This window comes from Carassius carassius, chromosome 14 (assembly GCF_963082965.1).
Source record: "Carassius carassius chromosome 14, fCarCar2.1, whole genome shotgun sequence".
In the NCBI taxonomy this organism is placed as follows: Eukaryota; Metazoa; Chordata; class Actinopteri; order Cypriniformes; family Cyprinidae; genus Carassius; species Carassius carassius.
The window spans coordinates 4213997-4226005 of record NC_081768.1 but is presented as its reverse complement, the minus strand read 5'-3'; the positions used below and the strand labels follow the sequence as shown (position 1 = coordinate 4226005).

Genomic DNA, 12009 nt, shown 5'->3' with positions numbered 1-12009 from the left:
GCCTATGCATTTCCTTTTTACCTTATTTGCTCAACAACTCCCAAACATTCACTCAACCGTTCATTTTTCCAAACCCCTCTTTTGTGTGACTGGTCCGATTGGTATCCTTTTCATGAAATCATGCCTGTAATGCCCGATAAATCAGTGTTTGTGAGTGCAGTGCTGCTTTGTGTACAGTGTTATCTGGGAAACTGCTATTTTACTGCTCCAAAAGCAGCACCTATTGGCAAAGAATTAATTTGCATTTTCATTAAAAACCAATGCGAATTAGAGCTGAAGATCTTTGCCCGAACCCGACGGGTAAACGAGCGGTCATGTGAGGTGTTTCGTTTAGCGCGAGAAAGATGCGAAAATGGATGCTGAGTAGGTGTAATGGAGGCTTGCCTCTGGTGATTACGTTTTGGTTGCACCAGCAACTAAAGCAAAGTCTGAGGTTTGGAAAAGTTTTGACCATGTTTATAATGACTGAATAATGACGCACCATCAGTGAGCGCAGGAACGCGCTGAAGACATCTACAGTGGATTCAACCATTTTCCTCCACAGAAACATGTAGGCTTAGCCTAATCTCTGCGAGTAAAGGTTTTTCAAATGGTAACTAAATATTTATTGAGTCTTAAATGCATAATGTGGACAGAGTATTTAGAGTAGTTGGCATTATTATTTTATTAAATGTCAGCTGCTAGTGGCGAAGCAAATCCGGTGGAACCTTTATCTTAATTTCGTTATTGTCAAATGCCCATCTTAATTTAAAAATTATCTTAATTTAATTTGATTAAAAAACTCATTTTTATTGTTGCGTTGGTCTATTTATAGGCTAAATGAGCCTATGCCTATTTAGAGTGCTGAGATGTTACGATGTTACAGAGGACTTATTTTATTTCTTTATTCCAACTTCCAAGTGGCCTATAATCTACGTTAGTTATGAATAAACTATGTTAAAACACGTATAAATGACTCATTCTTGACAAAAGAGCTGTGTGTGCGCGCACATTTGAATAATGTCGGGCTGTAAACGGGTTCGGGCTTTTAAAAAGCTGTCAATCAAAATGTACTTGTCGGACTCGACTGGTCTCGGGTCCTGTCGGGCCTAACTTTTAAGGCCCGATTACAGCTCTAATGCGAATATACCAACAAGTGGGTTGGCAATAAGCTAATGTTCCATGTTGATGGCTTGGGATTCATTAATAAAAAAATCATTTCAGTGATTCAGAGTCCACTCTTTTTTTTGAAAGACAATGGCTGCATCCAAAAACTGAAAAATGCTGCCTTCGGAGAATGCATTCCAAGATCGGAAGGCATCAGGCACATACAAATTCAATGTTAGCATCAGTTCCTGTCTCCCGAGATGCCTTCATCTGGCCAAATTTTGAAGGCAGCATAGATGTATCATTTACTGCCTTTGATATCTCACAATCCTGTGTGTTCCATTCTGTGACAGTTAAGCTAAAAAATAAAGATGACATCTGAAAGTTGCAGTCAGTGGTCAGTTTGTGTGTAAATGTATGTTTTTGATCAATGTTTTCCACTTTCGATGTAATTTCTAGTGCAAAATTAATGTTGCAGTAATTAAAAATTAATATAGTTAGCACAAAGCTCTCTATATTTTGCTGTAGATGATCAAGCCGTTAGGCTGCCTCAGAAGTCTGTCTGAAATCAGTTTTCATTCATTTTTAAAACTTTGAAATATGTTTTCATTCACACTACACACTGTTACACACTACATGAAAGGAAATAAAAAAAAATCCATAAAAAGGGCACTTTTAAGATGACCAGTGAATTTCATTCCAAAAACTTTGGTGTGCATCACATCTAGTACGGTTTAATACTCTGTTATCATTTCTGAGAATGTTGCATTAGCAAATTTTGGATGCTTAAACAGATCTTAGTTTTGTTTGATACCGCAGTGACACCGAAAATTCCAAGCTTCACCCTTAAAAAGTCTTGGCTATCCATATGTTATTTAAAAATGAAATGGGAGTGTAGAATAACTCAAATACTCAAATGAAGCGCTTCTCTTCTCTTTATTAGGCATTTAAAGAAAACTTAAATTCAGAGAAAAATACATTTTTCTGAGTTAAGAGGCATTCAGCTATTTCACTCCCTCTAATGTGTTGACTTAAGATCATTATAAATTACGAGAATGAAGACAGCCTTATCAACCCTTATAATGAGGTATTGTGGAACAAAATATTATTTCTAGGGGTGAGAAGGAAAGTTTCTCTGAAGATTTGGCCTTTAAGTTGGTGACGAATTGTGCATCCGTCAGTATCAATGTCAGTGACAGCTTCGACATTTGGAAAGTTTTAATAAGCTGCTTTCACAGCCTGAATAAATAGAATTTCACAAGATAAAAGCCTCTGTGACTTTTGAGAATAGTGAAGGCACTGGATCCAGCCTTCTAGTGCAAAAGCAACTCAAGAGTGATAGATGATTGAAACAAACGTAACATGATGACAACATGATCATGTTTAAAAAGGATGAATCAATCCACAGAGAGAAGAATCAGGTGGCGTGTCTTATTTCTACTGACACTGATGGTCTCCAATTAGAGTTCTGAACACATTTGGTTTTCAGTGAAGGAAGCGGATGCTCATCTTCTGTTCGACATCCACTTTTTCCAATACCTGAAGAAAGAAAATAAATAAATCACCCCAAAAACTTTGGAATAATTCAAACACTTTCATATTTTTAGGGGTACAATTTAGCATTCCATCACTTGCTCACCAATGGATGCTCTGCAGTGAATGGGTGCCGTGAGAATGAGAGTCCACACAGCTCATAAAAACATCACAATAATCCACACTCAAGTCCATCAATTAATGTAAAAAAAAAAGATCAAATCCATCAAGACATTTTTAACTTGTTGCTTCCAGTTGAAAAGGAATCTTCAAGCCATAATATTGCTTTCTAAACTCGTCTGGATCAGGAGAGAAATATGTCCAGCTCAAACACCAAATATTATGGTGGATTTTGATATGAGAGGAAAACAGACGATTAACTTTTTCACTGGAGGAATAAATTATGCTTATTTTGGCATGCAACGACGGTTTTAAGTTAGAGCACCTTTACAATGGATTTGTTTCTCACAAACATGTGGCTTCTCAATTCACAAGATGTTAATTGATAGAATAGAGTTGTGTGGATTACTTGTGGATAATTGTGATGTTTTGATTAGCTATATGGACTCTCATTCTGACGGCACCCATTCACTGCAGAGGATTTACTGGTGAGGAAGTGATCTAATGCTAAAAAGTTCTTTTTCATCTTGAATGGCCTGAGGGTGAGTAAACTTTCAGCTATTTATGTTTTTTCCTGAAGTAGAATAGTCCTATACCTACTGCTTTTTCTGGCATTACCTTGGTGAACTCGCTGAATGAGATACTCATGTCTCCATTAGTGTCAGCTTCCTGGATGGTCCTGTCTGCAATGCTTCCAAGTTGCTCATCAGAAATATTCACGCCAACCATCATTCTCAAAACCTGGAAAACACAAGTTTGAGTCTCTGTTTTATTTCTATTCTTTACATTCTTTACAAGACTTGTGAGGTTCAAAAACACCATCTACTGAAATAAACCTGCAAAAAAAGGTTAATTCTGGATTTTATAATGAGTGTTGACCCACCTAGTAATATTAAAGTAATACAAGTATACTAGATACAAGTCTTTAAATTTTATGAGACACACTGCATATGCTTCCTAGAAGTTCATTTTTCATTAAGTTGTTTATTTTTTTATATGTGAAGGAAAAAATGTCATGTGAAATTCTAATGGTCTCAGAGTGGAATAAACCCAGCAAAAACAAAGCAACCAAAAGAAATCCAACTCTGAATGAATAAAATAAATATATAGTGTTAATTTAAGGCGGTAAATACAAAGGGATTTGTTAAAATAAATAAATATTCCCTAACGGAAATGAATAGAAGGATAAGCATTGCCATGGGCTTGTGGACAGATTACACATTGCAATGATAATTCAGAAATATTTTGTAGCTACATCACACAACAGTATAAAAGAATTTTATACATTTTGCATTTGTAAAATGTTAAAAAATATATTTACAAGCCTGTCATAGGTTTGTATTATTAAAAAATCTAGTAATATGTACAAGCAAAGAAAATCTGGTTAAATATAACAGTAGAATACCATGGGTTAATTCTATTTCCATGTTTGACAGGAAAGTAAAAATTACATGTCCCTGAAGTTCCCTAAGCCTGATCCTCTGAATTTCATCGGTAATAGGGTTTTCCTTGTCTAACAGAGTGTCTTCTGTGGAGATGAATAGCTGGTTTCAGATGGCAAGGGCAGGTGAGTCAGTGGCTCTTTGTTCAGACCTTACAGAACGTTCTTTTGTCTCCTGCGTCAGAGACGGGACATTAAGCACAATTCTCTTACCTGTAGCAGTTCGTCTCTAGAGATCTTGTCGTCTCGGTCAAGGTCGTATAACCGAAAAGCAACTGCAAAAAACGAAATATTATTAAAAGCTTAAAGTCGCAAAACTTTGTGCAAGATGAACACACTGCAGGGCCTGGTAACACAGAACTGGTTTCCTGAGCAGAGATTAAGAGCAGCTAAAGCATGTTTTACAGGATCCTTAAAAAGAGCAAGTTTAAGACCAGGATCTGTTCAAGCTCTTTGTTTCCCTGTGGGAAATGACATTTTGCCTGCTTTTAAATGCTTAGAGACTGCTCCATTCTTGAAAGCTTTCAATGCATCTGTTATTTGGCCATTAAGTTTGGCCAATGGCATTAAACGAGTTTCGTACTCATTCGTTGTCTTGAGACTTTTCAAACTTAATAGTTTAAAATGGTATTTAAAAACATAACATTTAAAAATGTTCATGGAGGTCCTTGTTTAAAATGGTTTTCGATTAGAATACGTTTTAAAATGGTATTTTATTTCTGTGAAGCAACGCTGAATTTCCAGCATCATTACTGCAGTCTTCAGTGTCACATGATCCTTCAGAAATCATTCTGATATGCTACTTCGCTGCTCAAGAAACAGTTCTTATTATTATTAATGTTGACAATGGTTGTGCTGCTCAATATTATTGTGGAAACAAACAAACACTTGACATTAGTATGCAAGGTGTTTGAGCTGGACTCACAGAGGAGTTTGTTGTCCCTGCTGTTGAGCGGCTCGCCAGAAGTCGGGTCTTTGTTTTTCTCGTTATCCTCCACAGGACGGAAGTGAGCCAGAGTCCTCATGAAGCCCCTGAAGTTCACCTGATCCTCACTGAAATACATGAGAGAGACACACAGAGACTTTAAATCTGTTTTGCACACTAGTGGTCGATTGATGTGGTTTTAATGTGATCAGAGCCAGATGCTGTCCCAGAAACACGAAACTGCTGTCCCACTTTAGACTTGTGCTTCACAATGTTTTTTAACTGACATGCACACAGGGTGGTTTCCTGAGCCCACAGGAACATTCAAACAAACCATGAGATACCAGCCACACAACAGAGACAGTAATGATAGGGTTTACAGAAGTTACTGAATGTGATTTCATACAGTATCACTATTACAGCCAAAAATTCACACAAACACTGATATGGAAACTACATTTTCTGAGAAACTGAGACAAAAGTTATGAAACCGCTCAAGAATTTGCCCTCAAACTCCAACACCCCAACCACCGAAATAATTCAGCAGAGGGAAATTGAAACCTATTATTTAAACCATAATGCATTGTGACATTGTTTTCATAAATTTTAACCGCATTTCCCCCATTTTTTTATGACTGTTTAAAAAAAAAAATCAGTTCAAAAAGGTCAGTACATTTTGTTATTGAAATAAATTCATACTTTTATTCTGCTAGGAAATATTAAACTAATCAAAAGTGACTGTAAAGACATTTTTTATTAAATAAAAAAATATATATTTCACATAAATGCTGTTCTTTTGAACTTTCTATTCATCAGAAACCTATAATTTTTTTTTAACTTTCTAAATAAATAGGCAGCACAACAATATTGATATTAATAAGATTTGTTTTCCTTAAGCAGCAAATCAGCATTTCAAAATGATTTCTGAATTTCCAAGTGACACTGAAAATTCAGCTATCATCACACAAAGCTGTAATATTTCACAATATTACAGTTTTTACTGTATTTATATTAATGGTTCTTTCTTAAAACTTATTTTCATAAAAATCGTTCCAACCCTAAAACCTTTCAACAGTAGCATGTCAATATATATTCATAATTAAAACGTTTTTGTCATGAAAACAATGTCACAATGCCAAAAAAAAAAAAAGATACAAAAATATTAATATGATTAACCCAGGATCAAATTTATTATTTCTTTGCTTTTGGCGTGAAATACACACACATATTTCTCCTTTCCTTATTACCCATTTGTCTTTTCTTTTCCATTTACTTCTATTTAATTGTTTTCGTTCATTTGTGCACTTCATTGTTCTTGGTAAAAGTAGAAAAAAGCATTAAATCAGATCTGTGTGTATACAGTGTGTTATACTGGTGCAATAAAAGATCGAGCTGATGTTTCAAATGTCGTATGTCAGGTTCCTCACCCCTCTGGGAAGAAGGCATTAATGATCCGATCGCCAAGAGGATTTATGGCCAACTCGGGAATCCTCTGGAAGTCTTCTCGGCTGAGAAGAAGAAAAAGAGAGGTAGAGAGGGGTTATTATGCATCAAGTCAAGCTGAGCTTTAGTGTCATTCTGCTACAAGTGTGGACATACAGTGAAACGAAATGTCATGCCTCACAGGACCACAGCGCTACAGACAATAATGAAGTTAAACAGTACAAACCCACTGACAGATTTTGACTATAAATATACTATATATAAACGTTTACCTCTACATAAACTAAAAAATACAAACTATACGAATGCTTCACATAATACTATACCTATAAACCACTAACCTACTGACAGATAAGTTTCAGGTTTTGCACACGGATACACCGACAGAAACAAGCCGGTGCATACAGTAACATGAGAGACCATCCTTATTTAATAACACATTGATTATTCTTATAAAACTGTCCTTCTCGAATGAAAAGCCGTTTTCCTTAGTGAAAAGCAAAGCTTCAGTTTGCACACGTCTCTCTGTGCTCACTGGATCATGTAACAAGCCCTTCCCTAATTCGGAGAAAATGGGACTTGTTAAAAGGATACTTTGACATCTACCAGCCTTTATATGGCTGATATGAGTAATGGTGAATACTGTGTAATAATTACTGTGCTCAGTTAGAACTGTAATCCCATCACAATAAGGAAAAAGCAGTTTCACAATGGATTATTTCTGGGAGTAACCTTCTCGTGCATAAGGAAAGTCACGGAGTGACCTCCATATTAAGAAACATCACACACCTCACTCTGATTTCTGAGACTATTTAATGTTCAAACATGAGCCAGCATCTCTAATCTCAGCCTGACGGATGTTTGGGGTGATAACAAGTACAGAAAGTCATCAGCACTGGAGGATTTTTTATATTAACCATATCGCTGATGACGTTTGTTGAACTAGCCAACTCAGCTGGTTTCAGACCACAGAGGATGTTGCAATTAAAAACAAACGATTATAACAAGAACACAACTTGTGACTTCTGCATATTTGGTAAACAGAACGAGTTAAGTTTCATAAGACACGTCACAGAAATGATTTAAAAGAGTCCGTTTTTCCAAGTAAAAAGCTAGCATATTATACACTTCCATACACAAGTTTGGGGGTTTTGAAAGAAGTCACTTGTGCTCACCAAAGCGACATTTGAGCAAAAATGTAGTATTAATGTGAAATATTATTACAATTTTAAAAAGCTGTAATCTATTTGAATTTATTTAAAAACTTAATTTATTTCTGTAATGAAAAGCTGAATTTTCAGCAGTCTTCAGCATGATCCTACAGAAATCATTCTAATAGGTTAATGTTCTTCCAACAAACATTTATTTTCCTATTATTCATCTTGAACGCAGTCGTGCAGCTATTTTTGTGAAAATAAAATTTTTTCAAGGTTCTTTGATGCATAGAAAGTATAAAAACAACAGCAACAACAACAGAAAACCTTTGCAAGATTATAAATGTGAATAAAAGAGATCAATTTAATAGACCCTTGCTGGATAAAATTAATAATTTCTTTAAAAAAAAGTGTGGGGAAATAGTTTTGGTAGTTTCACCAGTTTTGCAGTGCATACAGATCTTTTCACTAAAAAATAAAATAAAATAAAATAAATAAAATTGTTTTGATCCTTCAAAACGCACCATAGTTTATTCAATCTGGCTATGATAACACACATTAAACTTCCATTAGAAATGCTACCAAATCCATTTCAAGTATCAAATGCACACCAATAAAACATATTGCAACACTTGTGGACAATGTGCGTGATAAATGTGCTATAAATGCTCTATTAATGCTGCATTTATCACCTGGATTTAACCATCACCACTGTGCTATGGCTTTCTCATCTTCTTTATAACAACCTTTCACTGATCATAAACTCAGTGTGTACAGGTCACTTATGAGGACACACAGAGGACATTACTTAAACAACTTTGGCACAAGGAAATACACGCTTCATAAGCTTCATAGCTTACAAGGAATATTTACAATAAAAGCCGTATTTTTAGCAGTGTAATAGAAAAACGTGTTTCCTCGCAGTCAAAACTCTATCCATTCCTTAACAGATTAACTTTCAGAGCCTGAGGCTGGTGAGAATGTTAACCAGAGAGCCAGAATACGTTCAAATTGAGACGATCAAAGGATGCTCATTAAAAGCTAGCATGCAGACATAACAGAGCCACTTTTATAATACCTGCTTCCTCACGGGCCAAAGGTGTTACAATAACACACTGTTAAAGTTCATTGTTACTCAACACATGTAATTCAGTGCCCTATGTCATACCTGAGTGCTCCATTTTCTCCTTTATCGAGACTGTGGAAGCGGCTGTAGAGGCGTGTGATCTGACTGTGGGAGACTGGAAAACACAAACACAACAAGGTCTGGTTAAGGACAGTGAACATTCAAGTCACAGATGTGATCATCACATGATCACAGTACTGGGTAAAGCTTATCTGTATGACCTTACACCAGAGATTTCTCAAACTATTCAAGAGATAGTGAACGTCTCGTCACAGAAGAGTTATCACCTTGAGATCAGTGTAGACAGGATTTACGAAAACCATTTAGACACGGTCACGCTTAAATGTTGAAACTTGTAATTTCTAATAAAAAAGAAAAAATATGAGAGTGACAGTGCTTTAAGTAAATACAGATTTTTATTTTTTTTATTAAATACATTTGTACTTTGCATAGGCTGTATATTCTATAAAACAAAATAAACAAATGTGTACTTTTATATCTTTTAATTATACAAATAAATGTGTACTTTAGATTTAAGCAAGCAAGTAAAAAATAAAATACAGAACTAACCAAATAAAATGAACTAATTAAAGCACAAAATATGCCTAATGTCCTGGAAGTAAATGTATATATATATATATATATATAAATATATATATATATAAATATATATATAAATATATATATATATACATATATATATGTATATATATATAAATATACATATATATATACATATACATATATATACATATATATATATACATATATATATATACATATATATATATACATATATATATATACATACATATATATATATACATATATATATATATATACATATATATATATACATATATATATATATATATACATATATATATATACATATATATATATATATACATATATATATATACATATATATATATATATACATATATATATATATATACATATATATATATATATATACATATATATATATATATACATATATATATATATATATACATATATATATATATATACATATATATATATATATACACATATATATATATATATATACATATATATATATATATATATATATATATATATATATATATATATATATATATATATATATATATTAATAAAAGGACAAAATGTAACAAATATCCTGGAAGTAAATAAATATTTTTTTCTATTTTGTTATTTATTTATTTATTTTTTTAAATAAATAAGCATGTGTTTATTTAGGCTAATATATTACAAATATATTCTGGACTTCATTTGTTCACTTTTTTTTTTTTTACAATTTGTTTTCATAAAAGAAATCATAATAATCAAACCAAATGAATAAAGACAAAAAGGAACATTTCATAAGACTGGTTTTGATTCCAGCCTTGCTGTTTTTGTATCTCAAACTATTCCATAAGGTGCATCCTGGGATACTTCATGTATAATGGACACTAACTGGATAATTTGAATAATTTGAAAAATAAATTTGTAAAGAAATCAGTGTAAACTGAAACATCCATTCACCAAAAGCTGCTTTGGCAGAGTCTGTATTCATGGAAAGTGGTTAGAGCCAATTACTGACCACATCACTGGAACATCTTCCAAAACAATTCAGACTTTGATCAACACAAGTAAATGAGGTGAATGAACACAGAACCATCCCACATGATGAAGGACGTCACAAAGTGAAGTTCAGCCAGGAGTTAAAACACAACCACATAAAGAGAAGCAGTGTGAAATCCTGGCTTCTGCCCAGTAGGTTTTCACACCAGAGGACAAGAGCGGAAAATAACAGACAACTACAAGAAGGAGAGCACTTTATGTGGCTTTAAAGGAATGTAGTAAAATCTGGGTTTACAAGCATATAAAAAACACATGCATACAAATCTTGGCATTAGAAACTATGAATATTAACAGCTATTGAAAAAAACATCTAAAAAGAACCTTTTGAGCTTGGTATGTGTGGTCTGCAAAATAAAGACTAACATATAACCCATACAGCTCCAATAATGTATAAAGCGAATCCCCAGTCTATTTCTAGATGTTGTGGGGGTGAATGTTTCTCTCCTTGTGGTTCATCCGTATACAGAAGGCCGAAGCACAGAGACGGCGGAGACTGGAAATTATATTCCCTCATAGCATTTTGTAGAGCTCGAACTGCAGTTGCACAGGTGCACATGGTATCATTAAAATCAAATTATTTACATCAGTGCAATGCAAACACGATCCAGACATAACTGCACCCAGTTAAATCCATTAAACATGAATGCATACTGTAATTCTTGTTTATATGCACAAACACATCAGCAGCTTGTAAGAGATATGCATCAGTTGCCCCTCAATGCACGCCCCACTCATATCACACTCATAACACACACAGACCAGATGTTATATCGCTATTTAGGCAGTTGAAGCATAACATTCTCTGAGCTTCTTATTAACCAATAATATATATATATATATATATATATATATATATATATATATATATATATATATATATATTATATATCTATAAGAGAGTGTATCTTGGATCCTGTAACTGGTTCCACCAAGTCTTTCTTCAAGATGCAAGCACAATAACACATACTTCTAGAATAGTTTTAGAAGGCGTTCAGTCATATGTCATTACATCACAGGACACGAAATACTTCCTAAAAAGCTCTGTATTACATGTGTCATAATTGTCCAAACTCTCTAGCGATGTCTGTATAACAGAATCCGCCCGAAACCGCTACTTACATCCAGTTTCTTTCTTGATTTCTTCAATGTCCTCTTCTCTGAGTAGAGATGAAGCTCTGGAGCCCATGACTGCTGTTACTGCTGGAGTTCAGCTCGAGCTAACGCATGAAATTCCCTTCTGAACACTAAACACAGAGCTGTATAAAGCTGTCGGATGAACGGTCGGCCTTCACAGCTGTGTGTCCCGCGTTATCAACCTCCAGCTTCTTAAATTCGACCGGTTCAGGAGCGACCCAAATCTAATCTAGCGGAATACAGGAATAGTTTGAAGGGCTAAGCTAAAGGTTGGTCTGAGTGGATCTACATGACGCCTGCAAATGCCATTGCCGGAGTTTCGGACACGCCCATCGAATAGCGCGCTGTGATTGGTCAGTGCGGTTGTCCGTCAAGTGGGCGGGATTTAACGGACCAGGTGTGTGCTTCCTGCTGA

The 12009-nt window shown here is 34.5% G+C and overlaps 1 protein-coding gene across 1 annotated transcript; it reads right to left on the bottom strand.

Moving 5' to 3' along the window:
* Positions 1-2005: 2005 nt before the first annotated feature.
* On the bottom strand, positions 2006-11920 carry chp1 (calcineurin-like EF-hand protein 1). Its single transcript, XM_059565755.1, has 7 exons — positions 11580-11920; positions 8871-8943; positions 6533-6613; positions 5106-5233; positions 4394-4455; positions 3358-3480; positions 2006-2625 (listed from the first exon to the last, which is right to left on the bottom strand). Exons 1-7 carry the CDS (start codon positions 11644-11646, stop codon positions 2572-2574), a joined length of 588 nt encoding a protein of 195 aa, XP_059421738.1. The 5' UTR covers positions 11647-11920; the 3' UTR covers positions 2006-2571.
* Between the last annotated feature and the right edge of the window lie 89 nt (positions 11921-12009).